This window comes from Gracilinanus agilis, chromosome 4 (assembly GCF_016433145.1).
Source record: "Gracilinanus agilis isolate LMUSP501 chromosome 4, AgileGrace, whole genome shotgun sequence".
In the NCBI taxonomy this organism is placed as follows: Eukaryota; Metazoa; Chordata; class Mammalia; order Didelphimorphia; family Didelphidae; genus Gracilinanus; species Gracilinanus agilis.
In genome coordinates, this window is record NC_058133.1 from 204,608,504 (window position 1) to 204,625,972 (window position 17,469).

General features: G+C 45.2%; 2 protein-coding genes across 2 annotated transcripts in view; one reads left to right on the forward strand and one right to left on the reverse strand.

Moving 5' to 3' along the window:
• MRC2 (mannose receptor C type 2) overlaps positions 1 to 3,849 on the forward strand; it is a 93,362-nt gene extending 89,513 nt beyond the window's left edge. Inside the window, exons 24-30 of the mRNA XM_044673208.1 lie at positions 76 to 314; positions 474 to 639; positions 804 to 944; positions 2,042 to 2,161; positions 2,593 to 2,772; positions 3,405 to 3,431; positions 3,632 to 3,849. Coding sequence (XP_044529143.1) covers positions 76 to 314; positions 474 to 639; positions 804 to 944; positions 2,042 to 2,161; positions 2,593 to 2,772; positions 3,405 to 3,431; positions 3,632 to 3,849 — 1,091 coding nt within the window. The remainder of the gene's footprint in view (positions 1 to 75; positions 315 to 473; positions 640 to 803; positions 945 to 2,041; positions 2,162 to 2,592; positions 2,773 to 3,404; positions 3,432 to 3,631) is intronic.
• Positions 3,850 to 10,805: 6,956 nt separating this feature from the next.
• The window catches only part of MARCHF10 (membrane associated ring-CH-type finger 10), a 236,968-nt gene continuing 230,304 nt past the window's right edge, over positions 10,806 to 17,469 (reverse strand). Inside the window, exon 9 of the mRNA XM_044675133.1 lies at positions 10,806 to 10,895. Within this exon, the coding sequence (XP_044531068.1) occupies positions 10,806 to 10,895 (90 nt within the window). The remainder of the gene's footprint in view (positions 10,896 to 17,469) is intronic.

The window sequence follows — 17,469 nt, forward strand, 5'->3', positions numbered from 1 at the left end:
GCTTTACCTTCACCCCAGGATGGATCTAGGCTCATCTAGCAAAGAATATACTGAGCTCTCTTCCTCTTGCTGCAGATCCTGCACTGAACCCCTCTCCGGATGCCCTAGCCCCTGCTCCAGGCTCTGAGCTCTCCTACCACAACAGTGTCTTCCGGCTCCTGCAGAAGCCTCTTCGCTGGCACGATGCTCTCTTGCTCTGTGAGAGCCTAAACAGCAGCCTGGCTGAAGTGGACAGCCCTTACACCCAGGCCTTCTTGACCCAGGCCACCCGCAATCTGCATACCCCACTCTGGATTGGGCTGTTGGATGAGGAGGTGGGGGCTCCCTCTGTCCCCTGCCCAAAAGGGTCTTGCCCCTGGATTGGACAGTTGATGCTCCATGTTTATATCATGATTCCCTCTTCCTGCCTTGCCTTTGTGTCATCTCTCTAAATTCTCCTCCCTTTCTCTGCCTTTTCCCATCACCCCACTTAGGGCTCCCGCCGTTACTCATGGGTGCTGGATGAGCTTGGCTATGCAAACTGGAAGGATGGAGAGCCCCAGCAGCCAGGGGGTTGTGGCTACCTGGATGTAGATGGGACCTGGCGAACGACCAGCTGTGAAACCAAACTTCAGGGGGCCGTCTGTGGTGTCCGGCAAGGTCTGTGTTAGGCTGGGGCAAGGGAGGTGAGAGGAGAAAATGGGCATATGCCTGGGTGGGGTGTTCCCTGGGGAATTGGGTTATCCTGGTGACCCGCAGATATTGTGAAACTCAGATCTTCTTTGCTGTCCTTCCCCAACCCCTCTCTGTATCCCCATGGACAGAATCCCAGCTCCCTCGGAAGGTGAGCTATTGTCCCCATGCCCTGGCTGACTCCGCATGGATCCCCTTTCGGGAACACTGCTATTCTTTCCACATGGAGCTGACACTGGGTCACAAGGAGGCGCTGCAGCGCTGTCAGAAAGGTGAGTGGGCTCTCCCGCAGGTATGGGTACATCCATGGAAACTCAAAGCTAGAAGAACCCTCACCATTGTCTAATCCAGGCTCGCTCCAGCTCCAACCCCCTCCACTGTCACCTAGGCTCTGGTTGAAGACTTTCAGTGATGGCGACCTCACCACGTCTCTCAGGGGTGTCTGTCCCATTGTGAACAGATCTAATTGAAGACAGCTTTCATGTCCCCTTTCCAAATCTTCTTTTTTTCAAGAGAAATCACCCTGGTTTCCTCAGCTGTTAGGTGTATCTTGTAGTTTCAACATCTCACACCATCTTCTGGACACTCTAGTCAGTGATGCTCTAAAACTATAGAACCCAGAACTCAACCCAGGGGTGTAGATGTGGTCTGACAAGGGGAGGGCTTCCCTGCTTCTGGACACTCTCTTTATTGATAATGTAATTTATAATTAGTTACTTTTTTGGTAGCCACATCAAACCATTAGCTTATATGGATTGGATTGTGGCTCACTAAAACCCTTTAGTCTTTTTTTTTTAAACCCTTACCTTCTGCCTTAGAATTGATATTAAGGATTGGTTCCAAGGTGGAAAAGCGGTAAGGGCTGTGCAATCAGGGTTGAGTGACTTGCCCAGAATCACGCAACTAGGAAATATTTGAGGTCAAATTTGAACCCAGGACCTCCCAACTCCAGGCCTGGCTCTCTATCCACTGAGCTACCTAACTGCCCCAAGCCAAGGATATTGGGAAAATGTTAAGAATCTTGAGACCCACCTGGTCTTTGAGATTGCTTCTAGTTCTAGTGATTTTTATTAGAATTCATGTTCTCTCTCAGTCCATATCCTATCCATATACCCACTCATGCCATATTGCCTGCCTCCTCCTTCCTTCCTTAGCCACAAACCTTCAACCAGCCCCTTGGAATCTTTCTGTCCAGCATCTGTAGTTCCCCATCAACCTTAGTCAAAACGACTATGACTGATTACACTTCTTGAGTCGGTAGTCAACTGAGCAAGGGTCTTGGGGGTTGGGGTTGGGGAAAAAAGACCCTTAGATGGGGACTAGAAGTTTACTTGGTAGAGATGTCATGTGCCTTCATGTCCTTTCCCAGCGGGTGGGGCCATCCTCTCTATCATGGATGAGATGGAAAATGTTTTTGTCTGGGAGCACATGCAGAGTACAGAAGGGCAGAGTGGAGGAGCCTGGCTAGGCATGAACTTCAATCCCAAAGGTGAGCAGGGTCTGGGGGAGACCACTGTCATTGGAGGCAGAGGTTGAGGACCAGGGTAACAACTGGTCATGAAGTGAAAAAAAACCCAGAAGTCTATGGATCTCCTTCAACCCCTAAAAAGCTGGCTTTAAGGCAGCAAGGGAAGTGGCATGAAGGGCATTTTTTTCTGTGATGGTACTTGGGGTGTTTCTTGATTCTATATTGTGATCTTTAGTCCTGGGATCATCAGGGCAGGGCTGGGGTGCTGTGGGGGTATATGAATGGTCCAAAGGCCAAATCCTAATTCCTTCCCATTCTATTCTTACTTTATCTTATCACAAAATAGGATAGGATATAATGTGTTGTGTCACATATAATGCATTATATCCTCCTTATATTGTTAGAATTTATAATCTAATTTTCCAATGATTTCCTGTGGTCTTTCTTTCCAGGGGGCACCTTGGTCTGGCATGACAACACGGCAGTCAACTACTCAAACTGGGGTCCCCCAGGCTTGGGCCCCAGTATGCTAAGTCACAACAGCTGCTACTGGATTCAGAGCAGCAGCGGACTTTGGCGTCCTGGTGGGTGTACCAATATTACCATGGGTGTTGTCTGCAAGCTCTCCCAGGGTGAGTGCGAGCTCCTTTCTCTCCCTACTCTGAACAGAGACACCTCCTGCATACACATCGCAGCCACTGGAAGTGTAGGTGTGTGTGTGTGTGTGTGTGTGTGTGTGTGTGTGTGTGTGTGTGTGTNCCACTGGAAGTGTGTGTGTGTGTGTGTGTGTGTGTGTGTGTGTGTGTGTGTGTGTGTAAATTCTCCACAACCTGCAAAGAAGTCCCAAGGCTGGAGACCAGAGGGAGACAGTGGAGACAGTCATGGCCTCTGAGAGCTAATGATGTGATTTCCCCCAACCTATGCTGCTTCTTCTGCCCCAGTAGCCATCCCTTTTTTGAATTTTAATAGCATTTGCTATCCCTGCCATGTAGAAAAACTGAATTTCAGCATGGAAGCTGCTGGCAATCTCCTCTAACCCAGTCCCTAAAGAGAATCTCCATGTTTGCCACTTAGGTGATACTACCTTGCTGGCAAGAGTATGTTCACATCCTGTCCCTTCCACAAGGCTGGAAGCCCTTTGAGGGAGCAAATTATTATTATTAAAATTCTCCATAGTGTCCAGTAGAGGTAGGGCCTTGTATTAGGTGACCAGAGCTAAGTATTTGTTGGTTGATTTGCTGGTTTTTTCTTTTCTCCCCTATAGTTAAAGAAGGCACCTTCTCCAGCTCAGGTGAGTAGAATGTAGGTGGTAGGCTTCTTCTCCTGGCCCAGCAGGGCCATGGGGATGTGGGGAGGTAATGCTGGGAAAGAACTGAATGGCCCTCCCCATGGCATAAGGGTCCCAAGGTTTCCAAGGAAGGGAGGACAAAAAGGGGGACAGTAGGTCTGAGACGCAAGGGCTGAGTGGCTTCTTTTCCCCTCCACGGGCAGCGCTCCAGAACCCAACAGCATTGGTGGTGGTGGTGCTGGCGACCCTGGCGCTCCTGGGCCTCCTGGCTGTGGCTGCACTCCTGTACAGGCGACGGCGCAATCCTGAGCGAGGGGCATTTGAGAGTGCCCGCTATAGTCGCAGCTCCTCTGGCCCCGGGGAGGTGGCCGAGAAGAATATCCTGGTATCTGACATGGAGATGAATGAGCAGCAGGACTAGAGCTTGGGGGCCGTGTCGGGGTGGGGCTGGGCGGGGGGCAGGGCAGTACTAGGGAAGGATGGCTCGTGGGAGGCTGCCCGGCCTGTCTAGCTGTCTAATGGGAAAGCTAAGCAGGGAGTCCTGGGACCTGGGATGGGCTCTGGGCAAGCACAGGGAGGACAGGAGAGCTGGGCTGAGGGCAGCCGGTGATTCTGCTGAATGCAGCGTCGTGGGGTTTCTCTTCTCAGGGTGGTATGGCATCCCTGAGAGAAGCAAGAAAAGGAAGTGGGGGGGCAGACTGCCCAGAGCCAGGAGTTTGCCTGTCCTTTGGGCCTGGTTCTTTCCCTTAGTCTCAGCCCTGCCTCCCCTGCTTATCCACTGTCACCTCTTTGGTCTACAATGTCTTTGGCACCTTCTTCCTGGTACCTCAGGCAGCTCTTAGTGACTTCTATCCCTACAGTCTCCCTGATCCTTCCCATTCTCCTTCCCTACCCCAAGCCTACCATCAGGGGAGAGGGAGAGCTGGGTCTCCAGTTGCTGCTGGATTTTCTGTAGGCTTGAGCCCCAGGAAAGATGGGGCCCCTCCTCTTGCCCTCACTTATGTTTGGAGACTCCTGGGGAAAGGAAGCAGCAAGAAGCTAGGAAGAATGCCTGCTGGCCAGAGGTGCACTAACCCTTGGAACATGGGCCTCTGGAGAGCCCAGGGTCAGAATGAATGATGGGGTAGCAATGGATTGAGGATCAGCCCCTATGACCAAGCAGCAGTCCAAGGCAGTAATATCTATTGGGAGGGGCTTAGGGATAGGGGAGGGGGCTGCTGAGAGACCGCCTGAAGGGGCTACTGCACTGGGCACCTTGATCAGCCACAAGTTGGCCTGCGAGCTGGGCTGAAATGAGCTGGAGGCAGCTCCTGCAGGTCGGGGGAGGTCCTCACTCTAGGAACCAGTCCCCCATGGGGACTGAAGTAAGTTCCTTATCTTCTCTAGCCCTGGTTCTCATGGCAGGTTTGGGGGTAGGGATGGAGGCAACAATTCCGCTACTCCTAGGGGAGGGACTGAATGGGGACATCAGAGAGGGGAGAGCTGGCTTTCTGTGGGGTCCAAGGTTCCAGGACGGGAGCCTCGGCTCCATGGTGCCTGATGTACGCTGTCCAGTGGAGCAGAGAGAAATGGTTCCAGAACTTCAGAAGAGAAGCTGGGGCCAGCTCAGCTCAGCTCAGCTCAGGAGATTCCATCCAACTATCTTTCAAAGTATCAACTGCAAGTGACAAAAATCCCAGGAAGGCTCAAGCTGGGCCTGGTTACTACAGGCACAGGACAATGTGAACACGGACTCAAGGACACGGTCACTTTTTTGGTAGTTTTTAATTTTTTTTAAAAGACATTTCGTTGTTTCTTAAAAAAATAAAAGACCTTCAAGAGACTTGAAAAATGAACTTTCTTTCCTTGTTTCTGTTGATACGGGTTTCCTGTGGAACCAGGTCCCTTTCTATTGGCTTCCTAACCTGGGCCAACTGGATGAGCTTCACCTCAGATGAGAACATTTGTCAAGTTGCTTGTAAATGTGAATGTGCAAATGCTAGTTATATTATCGATATTATCATCAGGGGAAAATGCCTCTTTTTTGGAGCTTGTATGGGAACTTCGGAGTTACTTGTTTCTCTCTCCTACTTCCCAGAACTCTTGATGAGTATTCAAAATCATTCTTTCCTTATTTCCATGGAGATACCTTTTCCTTTTTTTTTTTTTTTTAATCCTTACCTTATATGTCTTAGAATCAATACCAAGAATAGGTTCAAAGGTTCAAATGTTCAAAGGACATTTAGATGTCATATAGCTAGGAAATGTCTGAAGGCAAATTTGAACACAGGTCCTTCTGACTCCTGGTCTGGTACCCTATCCCTTGCATTATCTGGCTGCCTGGGTGATACCCTTCCCTGGACTTGCACCACTAGGAGGAGAGTGGGCTAGAACACCTTGTGGATACCTTCTGGCTCTCATCTATGCCTTAAAGGTGACTGGGAAATCCTATAAAGGACTATATTGGACTTTCTTTTATAGGTCCTCATTCCTCTTTGTTTTCGAGTTAGAACTTCACTTTTAGGATAGGAACAGTGGAAAATCTCTCTCTACAAGTTTGATCAGTGGAAGGCCAGGGCCACTCCTCCGGATAGTGACAGCCTAGGGACTGCCACTTACCTTCACGGTTGTGAGCTGACATATTGTTCCTGAGGTTGGAGGTGTTGAGTGAGCCAAAGTGGATAAAGTCCCTATTTTCTGGATCTCTTCCCTCCTGTCCTCTACCCCACAATGGCAGGAGCTACTACTATACCTTGAGTGAGGTCTTCAGGAGGAAGAAGAAGAAAAAGAAGGAAGAAAAAAAAAAGAGGCAAAAGAGGAGGAGCCTGGCTCAAAGCTAAAAACACCAGATGTCCTTGATTTGCTTGGATTAGCCTAGAGTTCACCTTTGTGCTTTGGCTTCCCAGAAGTAAAGCTGTGTATCCTCACATTAGCTCCTACCAGAAGTAGTATATCTTTGGATAAGGACTTCCTTTTTGAAGGAAAGAAGGGAGGAAGGAAAAAGGAAGGAAGCAAGGAAGAAGTAGGGAGGGAGGAAAGGGAGGAAGAAAGCAAGAAAGGAAGGAAAAGAAAAGGGAAGAGGGGAGGAAAGGAAGATGGGTGAATGAAGCAACAAACATTTCCTTTTTTTTGAGGTGAAGTGGTATTTAAAATTTTTAAAAATTCAGAAAATTATAGTCAATTCCCTTAGCTGTCACACTTTGGCTCTTTTCCCTACTTCCCTTGTCACCTGATGCTGTCATTTCTGAATAAAAGCTACCAAAGACATGGCAAGGGGCCTCTTTCTTTCCTCCAACTTATACCAACTTCTGGCAATGTGAAGCAAAAGGCCCACTCTAATTGCCCTTTAAAGAACAATGCTGTTTTTTTCTCTTTCTTTTAACTATCAAATAATGGGAAACTGTAGGAGACATTTGTGACACTAATATAGAATTCATGGCAATGATACATATTTGAAGTCATTTTGCTATATGTGGTGGTGTTTTTTTCTCCTCTGAGATCAGGATAGTAAAAGATGGTACTTCTGGTTGCCCAAGTAAAATGGCCTGAGAAGCAGCTTTCTCCATTTTTCTGTAGAAAAAAAATTCTGTAATTCCTCACAAAAGGCTTTGATATAAGCATATGGGAGATAGTTCCAACAAAAAGGCCTATGCCCTGGACATAGTGCTGGAGGCCTCAGCTTACCGGTTCTGTTTTCATAGTCTTAATTTTGAATTCTGATGAACTTTACCAAATCCCATTTTAAATACCCCAACGTTTTTTGTTTTCTTTTTACCCTTATCCTGCTTGGACACCGACAAGTCTTTTATATTTAGCTGGAGTCAGAGGACCTGGATTCAAATCCCACTTGATACTGACTAGTTGTATGACCTTAGGCAAGTCATATCCTCTCTAAACATGTTTTATCTGTAAAATAAGGTTGAACTAGATAGTCTCTGAGGTCCCTTCCAGAACTAAAACAATGATGTTATGGTCCCAAGTTTATTTTCAAAATATTTTCCCATGGTATTCCAAAGGACTTGTGTTGTATGTAAAACAGTCAACATGAGATTTTCAGAATTCCTTTTATAACCTAATGAAATCTTCAGCCTCCATCATGCCTATTCTGGGAGGCTAACAGGGCCTATCAGTATTCAAAAGATATCACTTTGTTCTTCTGTGTTCTAAAGGAGAATAGACTTTCTGGCTGAAAGGAGTTTTATTTAATCTTCTAATTAACTATATGGCAGATCTCATTCTGTTGTACAGTTGTCAGAACAAATGAGGTTGATTATGGGATAATTTTAACTAGAATCTTCCTAAATAAATTTTGCTGGACTCCTTTTGGCCCTATAATTTAGTCTGAGCATCTTTTAAAAATAAAAGCTGTGGGGCCCTCAGTAGCAGTGGGGAGAGCAAATAAAGGGGTTGCTGTGGTAGCAGGTGGCAGTGGGGGGCTAAAAGGTCAAAATGCCAGGGTGGGAATGTGGGAACTTGGAAGAAAACACCCTCTAAATCTGGATCTTGGCTAGATATGAGGGAGAATCTCTTTTTCTCCACTTCCCTCCCCAGCATCTTTCATTCCATTTCATCTTTTCTCCTTTCTTTCTCTTTCCCATTTCTTCCCCATCCATCCCCATTCTCCCTCTTTGCAGCTTACATATGCATTCTCATTTCCCCCCAACTACATATTCTTTCTCTTTTCCTTAAGTTAGGCCATGTTTTCAGGCCCATACTCACAAAATTATGATTCTGGGAAATGGAGATCCTTGGTGCTTCCTTCTAATACCTCCCACAAATTCAATAACCTTTTCTTTTTTTTAAATAAAAACCATTTACCTTCTGTCTTAGAATCAATACTAAGCATTGGTTCCAAGGTAGAAGAACAGTCAGTTAAGGGCTAGGCAATTGGGGTTAATATGGCTTGCCCAGGGGAATGTAGCTAGAAGTGTCTGATTTCAGCTGAAGACCTTCCATCTTGAGGCTTTGTTCTCAATCCACTGAGCCACCTAACTACCCCTTAATAGCCTTTTCTCAGTTCTCATCTTTCCTGACTCTGCAACATTTGACACTTTTAACTCCCCTTTCTCCCTAGACACCCTTGTCTGAATTTTGGGGACTGTTCTCTAGTTGGTTCCCTTTTTTACTTAATCAGTTTCCATCTATGATATGTCCAGTAACTATGGGTGTTTCCCAAGGTTCTGTCCTGGGGTCTCTTCTTTTCTCTACTCTTGGTGATTGCATCAGTTCCCAGGGGTTCAATGATCATCTCTATGCAAGCTAACTCACGAATTAGAGTATTCAGCCCCGTCTCTCCTAGTTCCACATCACTACCTAGCTATTGGCCATTTGAACTGGTTATCTTGTAGAAATAGATCTCAAAGCCAGTATGTGAGAGCGTTTCCAGACTTCTCTTTGACAGTCAAGGGCGCCACCATCCTTCCATTGTTATGGGTTCAAAACTTTGGTGTTATCTTCAACTCCCCACTCTCATACCCCATATCTAACTCATTTGTCAAATCTTATCATCTCTATAATCAGTATCTCATAGACATCTTGCCCTTTTTCTCTACTGACCCATCTGCTCATTCAGGTCCTTATTTCCTTGGGTTGTTGCAATAATCACATTAGGACTATTGCAATAGTTTCCTAATGCTTCCATGCCTCAACACTCTTCCCCACTTCAATCTGTCCTCCATGCAGGCATTCACATTTCTGACCATGCCACCTCCTTACTCAAGGGGCCCCTTATTCATTCTAGAGTCAAACCCTGGTTGCCATTTAAAGATATCCACAATCTGGTCTCTTCTTCCCTTTCCAATATCTCGCAGTATCTCTCCATGCACCCACTATGGTTTCCCCTTGTACTGGCCTACATTTTTTGTTCCTTACACAAAGTGCTTCATCTCCCATCTCTGTTCCTTTGTCTTGTCTGTCCCATGTACTTGGAATGCTTTCCCTTCTCATCTCTGCCTCTTGGCCTCCCTGGCTTCCTTCAAGACTCAGCCCAAGCATCACCTTGTCTGGTCCCTTTAGTTGTTTGTGCTTTCCTCTCCAAGTTCACCTTGTGTCTGCTTTATGTGTGTCTTCTAGTTATATATGTACCTACTGTCTCCCCTGATAGAATGTAAGTTTCCTGAGGGCAGAGACTGGTTCATTTTTCTTTTCTACATCCTTCTTCCTCTCCACCCAGTGCCTCATATGATGACTAGTGCATTATAGCCCTTAGTGTGTTGATTGACTGACAGAATGACAGTAATAGGACCTAGATCTCAAGGGAGGCCATTTTCAGAGACATGGCTGCTAGAGATTATGGAAGTACAAGGGGATGTTCCTGTGTACTAGACTCAGAGCAGAGTACAGATAAAACTTCCCCTGCCCATCTCCTTTCCCTAGACAAGGGAGTTCCATGTCTTTGGGTTAAAGGACAATTTCCAAACATTTCCAGTGACCAGTGTCAGACAACTATTCCCTCCTCAGTCCAAATGGCTATTTTAGTCCCTTTTACTCATGTTTTGCCAAGGAGCTTTTTGAAATGTGGTTCAAATCCAGGGGATCTTAGAGTTTTCCACTATCAATATTTAAGGAGTATATCCACTATTTTATACCAAAGGGAAGAAAGGTTTTGAAGAGAGGATATGGAAGGTTTAAGGAATAAGGATGAAGAAATGCTAAATGAACAGGACCCTAATGGGGCCTCCAAGAAACTTGGTGAGTGGTTGCCAGCCACAGTGGCTATCCCAGGATCCAGACTGTTCACCTTGGAGAATACACCATCCTGAAAAACACTGACCTTAAAGACGCTTGTCTCCTAGGAGGAGGCAGGAGGGTGACTTGTATACCCTCTGGGACCCCGGCCCTGAGCGTATTTCATTAAAGAAGAACTAAATAAAGTGGGTGAATAAACTCAGTTTACTGAACGCTTGTGCCACTGCTAGGTTTCCATTCAGTGTGGACTGGAGACCTGAACAAGTTCCTTTCTGGAAGGGCAGTGCCCAAGAGAGGATCTCAACATCTCACTGTGCCCACCAGGGCAGCTAAGTATCCTCTCAGAGAGCCTACCTCCTAAGGCAAGGAAGCAGGTGACCCTGGGCAGCAGCTTCTGAGCTTAAAGGTGGCAGCAGAGCAACCAGCAGTTGTCTGGGCTGTCCCCACTGTGTATGGGGAGTTGGAGAGGCTGGCTGGGCAGGAGGAGGAGATAATCAGTGGATGGCTCACCACTAACTGCTTTGCACCATGTTATTCCAAAGCCCGTGTCAGTTGATGTTGCTGTTTTAAAATATTCAAGCCGGACCCCAGAAAGAGACAGGTGTAAAATAAAAATGTGAATGGCATACTCATTGGTTTCTGTTTCAGTAAAAAGGAGGAAAGAAGGCACACATGGGGAGCACAGAGAAGATAACTGGGTAGAGAGGTCCCCTACTGAGCTCCACGACCACCCTCCTTATTAGACGAACCGGCTGTTGCTTTGGAATACACTGTTTTCATTACCATCTCCTGAATCCGAATCTAGAAAACAAAGAAGATCCTCTTAGACAGTTCTGGCCACACTCCGCAATGTACTCTCTATGTTCTATAGTCAGTCAGTCAGCAAGCACTTCTTAAGTACCCACTCTGTGCCAGGTACTGGGCTAAGGAATGGAAGCCCTTTAAGGTCAGTCACTGAGGTCTATCAGATAACAAAGAGAATGTTCATTTAAACGCTCATTATCCTATGATCCTCCATCTTTCCCCGGTAGCCACGTCATTATTCTAGAAAGCAGCTGAGGATTGTGGAAAATCCAGACTAGTTACTCCTAGTGGTGGGCCTCCTACTTCAGAGAATATTTTGCTGGAGTTAACAGAGACCGGATTCTTTCCCCTGAGATCACACCCAGATGGATATCTCTAGATACTTGGCCTTGGGAAGTTTTTTGTTTTTACATCTTGAGATATTGTAAGCTTTAAGACCTCCAAGGTCTAGGGGACGCGCTCTTTCTAGACACTCAGATTTTAGCTAGTGACTTCCATAGCCCAGGGAAATCATCTAGTATTCAAGAAGCAGTAGTGGTAAGGATAAATGGGAGTGGTGGAAAGTCAAGTGGAAGATGACACATGGAGAGGAATAAGGTTCCTGGGAAAGATTATTTTGAGTTCATTTTATTCTGTGGGGGACTTAGGGGTCTTGTCCTCTCATTCTCATATGGCTTCAGTAGATGCTTCTAGAAATAATTTCTAGTTGTTGAAAGGAATTGATCTATTGGCCATCCTCGGTTTAGCTTTTAGGGAAGAAAATAGGCTCTTGGAAGAGGAGTTGAACACATGTGAGAGACCCAGCCTTTGACATGCTAAGGAGGTCCTCTCTTGGCTCTCAGCCACCCTGGATCTGCCCGAGGGAGTTACAGATCTGTAGGGGAATTAATTTTTTCCTTCTGCAGTACTTGGGGCTTGGCTGTCACTGAAAATTATCATGTGCCCAACTGGAAGGCATCCCTCAGTGACCTTGCCAGAACAGCCAAACAGCCGAGTCATGGAATATGAAGATTGTAAAATCTGGGCACATACATTGCTCCCCCTGCCCTCAAGTAACAATTTTACACCTGTGTTAACAGCTAAAACACTTGGTCACGGGTGGAGGTGAGGATCCTCAGTCTAACACCAACTAGGAGGAGAGGAGAGGAAGAGCATCATCTTATTGGTACTACCCAATAAGAAGGCCTCATCAGGCAACCCAAGATTGCCTTATAGCCTAAGGAGCCTTGGATCCCACCTGGTTTATTCTTATCCCTGTCTTATTTGGGCCAGAATGGATGGGTTACTGTGTTAATTGAACTCATTCTACTGACCTTAACACAGAGCTAGCAACCAGGCCAATCCTTGCTGGAAAGCATAGCTGGGGAGACCTGGAAGCATATGGTTTAGCTCCTGGCTGTCCTGATCATTTGGCTCTGGGCAAGAAGCCAGAGATGAGCTGAATCTATCCAGAGAGCCACAATTCTCCTTTTCTTTGTTGAGTTCACCAGGGTTTATGCCACTTATGTTGCCTTAGTAGTAACTGGAGTGTGATGGAGGATGGCATGCTTGGGGAGGGAGAGGGAAGGGAATTGTGATCTCCCTTCCCCAACTCCACTGATGTTTATAGAGTTTCATGGCATATTAGAGAAGGAAACAGGCTCTAGCCTCAAATTTTGGCTGATGTTGATATGCCACCAAACCATCTCATAGTTCTCTGAGAGGAGGCCCAAGAAGCCCAAACAGATGGAGCCTCTGAGGAAGGCCCCACAACACCAGGAGAGAGCATGGATGAAGATTCATTTGGACTAGGTCTTCTCCTTTCCATCTTCAGGGAGTGCAGTCAATTCATTTCTGAGGATAGCCCCAAACTGTTACACTATTATATCCCCAACCTTCAGGGGCCCATTATGCCACAGAGAAACTGTTTCTGGTGGACATTATGGCCTTTGGGCATTCTAGCCTAACTCCATGACTTTCAGAGCATAGGTCACGATAGCTTCTGAGAAATAAGTGTCTGATTTCCATGGTGAAGGAGTGAGAGGGCAGGAAGAGGTTTGGCATTCATCTTTTGCCCAGGATTCCAAAGCACAACCATCTGTAATGACCCACATTAGACACTAGGAGTCGTTACAGCCCCATCTAGCCGAACCCTACCAAGTGGCCTTGGACAAAAACAAGACTGCAGCTGGGGGTTTCATTAAAACAATAAAGAAGGGAATGAAAATGTGGTGGGAGGGATCAGAGTCCAAGTATGTATGTACACCCAGGCCTAGGCACCCTGGCACAGACAGGGAGCCACAGGAGACTTTAAGTGATCTTAAATAGCCTCAGAGATCAGTGTGCAAGCTCCAAGCTGGTTTCACTTTGCAGTCACTCCAGCCAAGCTGTCTGTCCAGAGAGAGTCCCAAATGCCATGACTAGCAAGAGTGAATGAGCTCATCTGAGTAGAGGAACTATAAGGATGTGTGTGCGTGTGGAGAAATGTACTTGAAATACCCATCTTGTTTGTTCACTTCCCTCTCTGCTGACCTTCTGCCAAGAGGCAAAGAGAAGCTAGCATTCTGGGTTTTTTTTGCTGAGGGATACAGTGCTGGGGGGTTTGGGGAGGGCCTGTCCACAGGAATGTTTCTCCCCTAACCTTTTCCTTCTTGGTTAACTAGGGAACTGGGGAGGAAGGATACTTTATCTGATTATGTCAGAGGCAAGTAACTGATAACCTAAAGAAATAATCTGGACAACTTTGCCCTAGAGTACTAGTGACAAATCCAATCAAGACATAAGGCCTTGTCCGTTTTGATAAAATAAAGCCTGTGAATAGAGTGATCCTGCCCCATATTCTCCGAGTCACAAGCAGGGACTTAAGTTACTGTTACATACACTAATGAATGATGCCCACGCTGATAATCCGGTTTGGTCTCTTGCCTTCAGGATGGCATCTGGGACAGATGGTTATTTCTCCTTAGAGATCTTTGGGCACAGAGATGTAGTCTCCTCTCAACCCATTCTAATGTTTGTTCCCTTGGTAGTCAAGAAGTTCCTCCTTATTTCTCACTGAAATTTTTTCTTTTTGCTTTAAGTGCAGTTTCCCTTGCCAAAACTACTTTGTTCATAGAGAACTTATGGAAATGAAGTGTAGGCAAGAGGTCCTAATGGTATGCTGGTTATTTCCTGGGGCACAAGTTGGTGCTGCTTTCTTGGTACAATACTGGTGGCCAAAAGAATGACTTGACCAACTCAAATGGGAAAAGAGAAACTTTGTTTGTGAGAAAGCCAATACAATATCCAGCTTGTGATAAGGCCAACTTAACTAATGTGTAACAAACCTTCTTTCTAGGATCTGAAACTAAGCCCCACAACCCAGAGGCCTCTCCAGGCAGTAAGTAATCAAGAAGGCTCAGCACACAGTGAATACAGAGTGCAAGAGAAAAGATGTCGAGGGATCAGCAGCAAGTCATCTTCTGCACCCCAGGACTCTCTCGCCCTTCTTACGATTTCAGCATCAAGTGAAATTCTTATCTGCTCTGCACTCAGTGCACTTGGACTTGCCTTCCTGATTATTTTCTTTAGATCTAATTTCCCAAGCTTTGTTTGGCTATTTTTTGCCTCTGGGTGGTGTTCATTATTTCCTTCCATGGCATCAGGCCCAACATAGAAACAGAAACATTCAATAAGCAAAGTAGTGCTGACCCCCAAACCTACTTTCACTTTCTTCCGGTCTGGGTTGTGGATAATTTCTTGATAACTATGAGAAAGAAGATAAGAAGAAATGAATTCTTTTCCAGCACACTAGTGAACATATACATAATTCTCTAGTCCCAAGAATGTGTCTTACATCACTTCCATTGGGACAAGGAAAGTAAGGTGAGAATATTAGGGCAGTTTTAAAAATCAGCATAGACTAGGACTGACTTAATGGTACACAGGTATAATGGCTCAGAAGTCTGAGTTCATTTGCTGTTTAAATTTGGCAATGTAAAAAGGAAACTCATCTCAACCCTTAGAACCAGATTTTGACAAATGGAAGAGCTTAAATAGGCCATAGGAGTGAAGGATGCATAAATTGCTAACTTAGCCTCAGCACTGAGTTTTAAAGAATCATTACATTCTTCTCCTGGCAGGAAGCAGCAGGCTATGGGGGTTCCTAGACTTGCTGGAGCTTTGTTCTAAGTTTATAACCCTTCCACACTTCAATCAGGGACAGAGTCCCCAGCGAAGTCTCAGCAGGAGCCCATTATGCCACTAGGCAAGGATTTGATCTCCCTGTGTGCATTGGCTGGTGTCCTATCCCTTCAATAAGATCAGATTTGTAACAGGGACAGTAAACTCCTTCTTAGAGGAAATAAGATGGGGAGGGGGCCCTAAGAAATGTGTGCAACTGTTACCAGGGCAACAATGAGCTTCTATTGGAGATATCACTTGAAAGTGATTTTTGGGATCCTTTTTGCCTTAAAAGGAAAATGGGAATAGAAGAACTACACAACTCCTTGCCTCTTAAAAGGTCCTTAGTGAGTCTGCCTGAGAATCTGGGGATGGGAAGTAAATGCATTTCATCCTGAGCAAATAGCACTTCGCATAATTAGTTGGTAAATTGTAAATTAAGTCTGAGCCTAATCACTCTCCTCATTTTTCTGCTCTAATGGGGCTGAGAGATGACCTGAAAATGACTCTCGTCTCTTGGGCTTACAGAAGAACTGGGGCTGGTGACACAGGTTAGCTATCAAAGCAACTGAGGAGAATGGAGGGGACTTCCAGGATGGTGGTTCTCACACAGATTCCACTAGGAAGTTTCCACGGGAAGGCTAGTAGGATGCTTTTTTCCTGTTGAATCATGCCTGGGGATTCCTGAGATTAGAATGAAAAAGAACCACAGAGGTCACTTGGTTGTTCCAGTAGAAGAGTCTTCTCTATGGCACCCCTGAAAAGTAGCCCTCTAGCTACTTTTCAGTATTTGAATAATCTGGTGTCAGAAAAAGAATTGCTTTATAAGACAGCATATTCCATTGTTGGGTAGCTCAAGTTGTCAGGAAGTTCATCCTTGAATTCAAATATGCTTACTTGTAAATTCTACTCACTGGACTTAATACAAATGAAGTTACACTGAATAAACATAACTTTATTTCTACATGACAGGCCTTAAAGTATTTAAAAATAATGATCATATCCTTCCTAAGTATTTTCTTCTCTGAGCTAAATATATTTAGTAGTACCTTCATCCCATATTCTTATGCCCTTCACCATCTTAGTCAACTTTTTCTGAATCCAATACAGTTGTCAATGACTTTTTAAAAATGTTATGTGCAAAATGAAATTGAATCAGAGTACAGCAGATGGTCACCTTCCTATACGTGATTTCAGTTAATGCAAGCTGAAAATCACATTTTATTCTTTGTCAATTGCATCCCTCTTTTAAGTAAGGCATCAGTGGATTAAAACTCCTTGGTCTTTTTCACATAAACTATTATTAAGCCACACAGGAGTCTTAGTTTGTAAAGCTGATTATTTAAACCCAAGAGCTGAATTTTACATTTATCTCTGATTTCATCTTATTAGTTTGGGTCTGGTGTCCTACGTTATGGAAATATAGCTGCTGTGCAAATCATTTTCCCCACTGTAATCACATTTCTTTTAAGGTACTTTCCAAGTGCCTATAAGGCCTGTTTTAAGGTCCTATCTGCCCCTAAATGGCCAATTTAAATAAAACTGACATGAATTTGCATGAATTTGCTTTCTTCTCCTACCTGATATGAAGTGGTAGCTGACATACAGGGCTTGACTCTCCAGATTGAGATACAGGAGAGAAGAAAGGTTCTTAGGGGTGGGAGAACCTGGCAGAACTGGGCACCAAATCATGGTTTTAAAGAAGGCCTTGGGAGTGTATTGAGAAAGCTGAGGAGAAGGCTAAAGACAAACTCCACTTACTTCATTGTTTTATTTGAGGTTAGTTGTGTGAGTGTTTATGTATTGTGCCCAGGCATCCCCAAAGAGAGCCAGACAAGTCTAGGACTAATAAGAAAAGTCTTGTGATCTTTGAAAAAGTTTATGCCAAGGATATCAGAAGATGAATAATATCAGCTTCACAACTAGGTACTTGGAATCATGGGCATTTAAATCAATTTATCAGCTCTACATCAGTCAAGTCTCAAATCTATCCCACAAACTCATTCCATATCCCTCCATTCATTTCTTGTTTATCCCTGCCAGAAGTGAGGCTTCTAGACCTCTACGAGGACATAACAACATGGAAGTTGGGGCGGTTGAGAGCTGCATCAAAACCTGGTAGGATGACCTGGAACCTTTTAATTACTTGCTTTCATCAGGAGACCTCAGTGATATATACTCTGCTAGGACTTTCCCCGTGGTTAGCATGTCTCATACCTCCTTTTTTCCCTTTAGAAACCCTTATCTCCCATCTTAGAATCAATACTTCATATTGGTTCTAAGGCAGAAGAGAGGTAAGGGCTAGGCAATGGGGGTCAAGTGACTTGCTCAGAGTCACACATTTCAAGTATCTGGAGCCAAATTTGAACCCAGGACTTTCCATTTCTAGGTCTGGCTCTCAATCCAATGAGCCATTTAGCTGCCTCCTCAT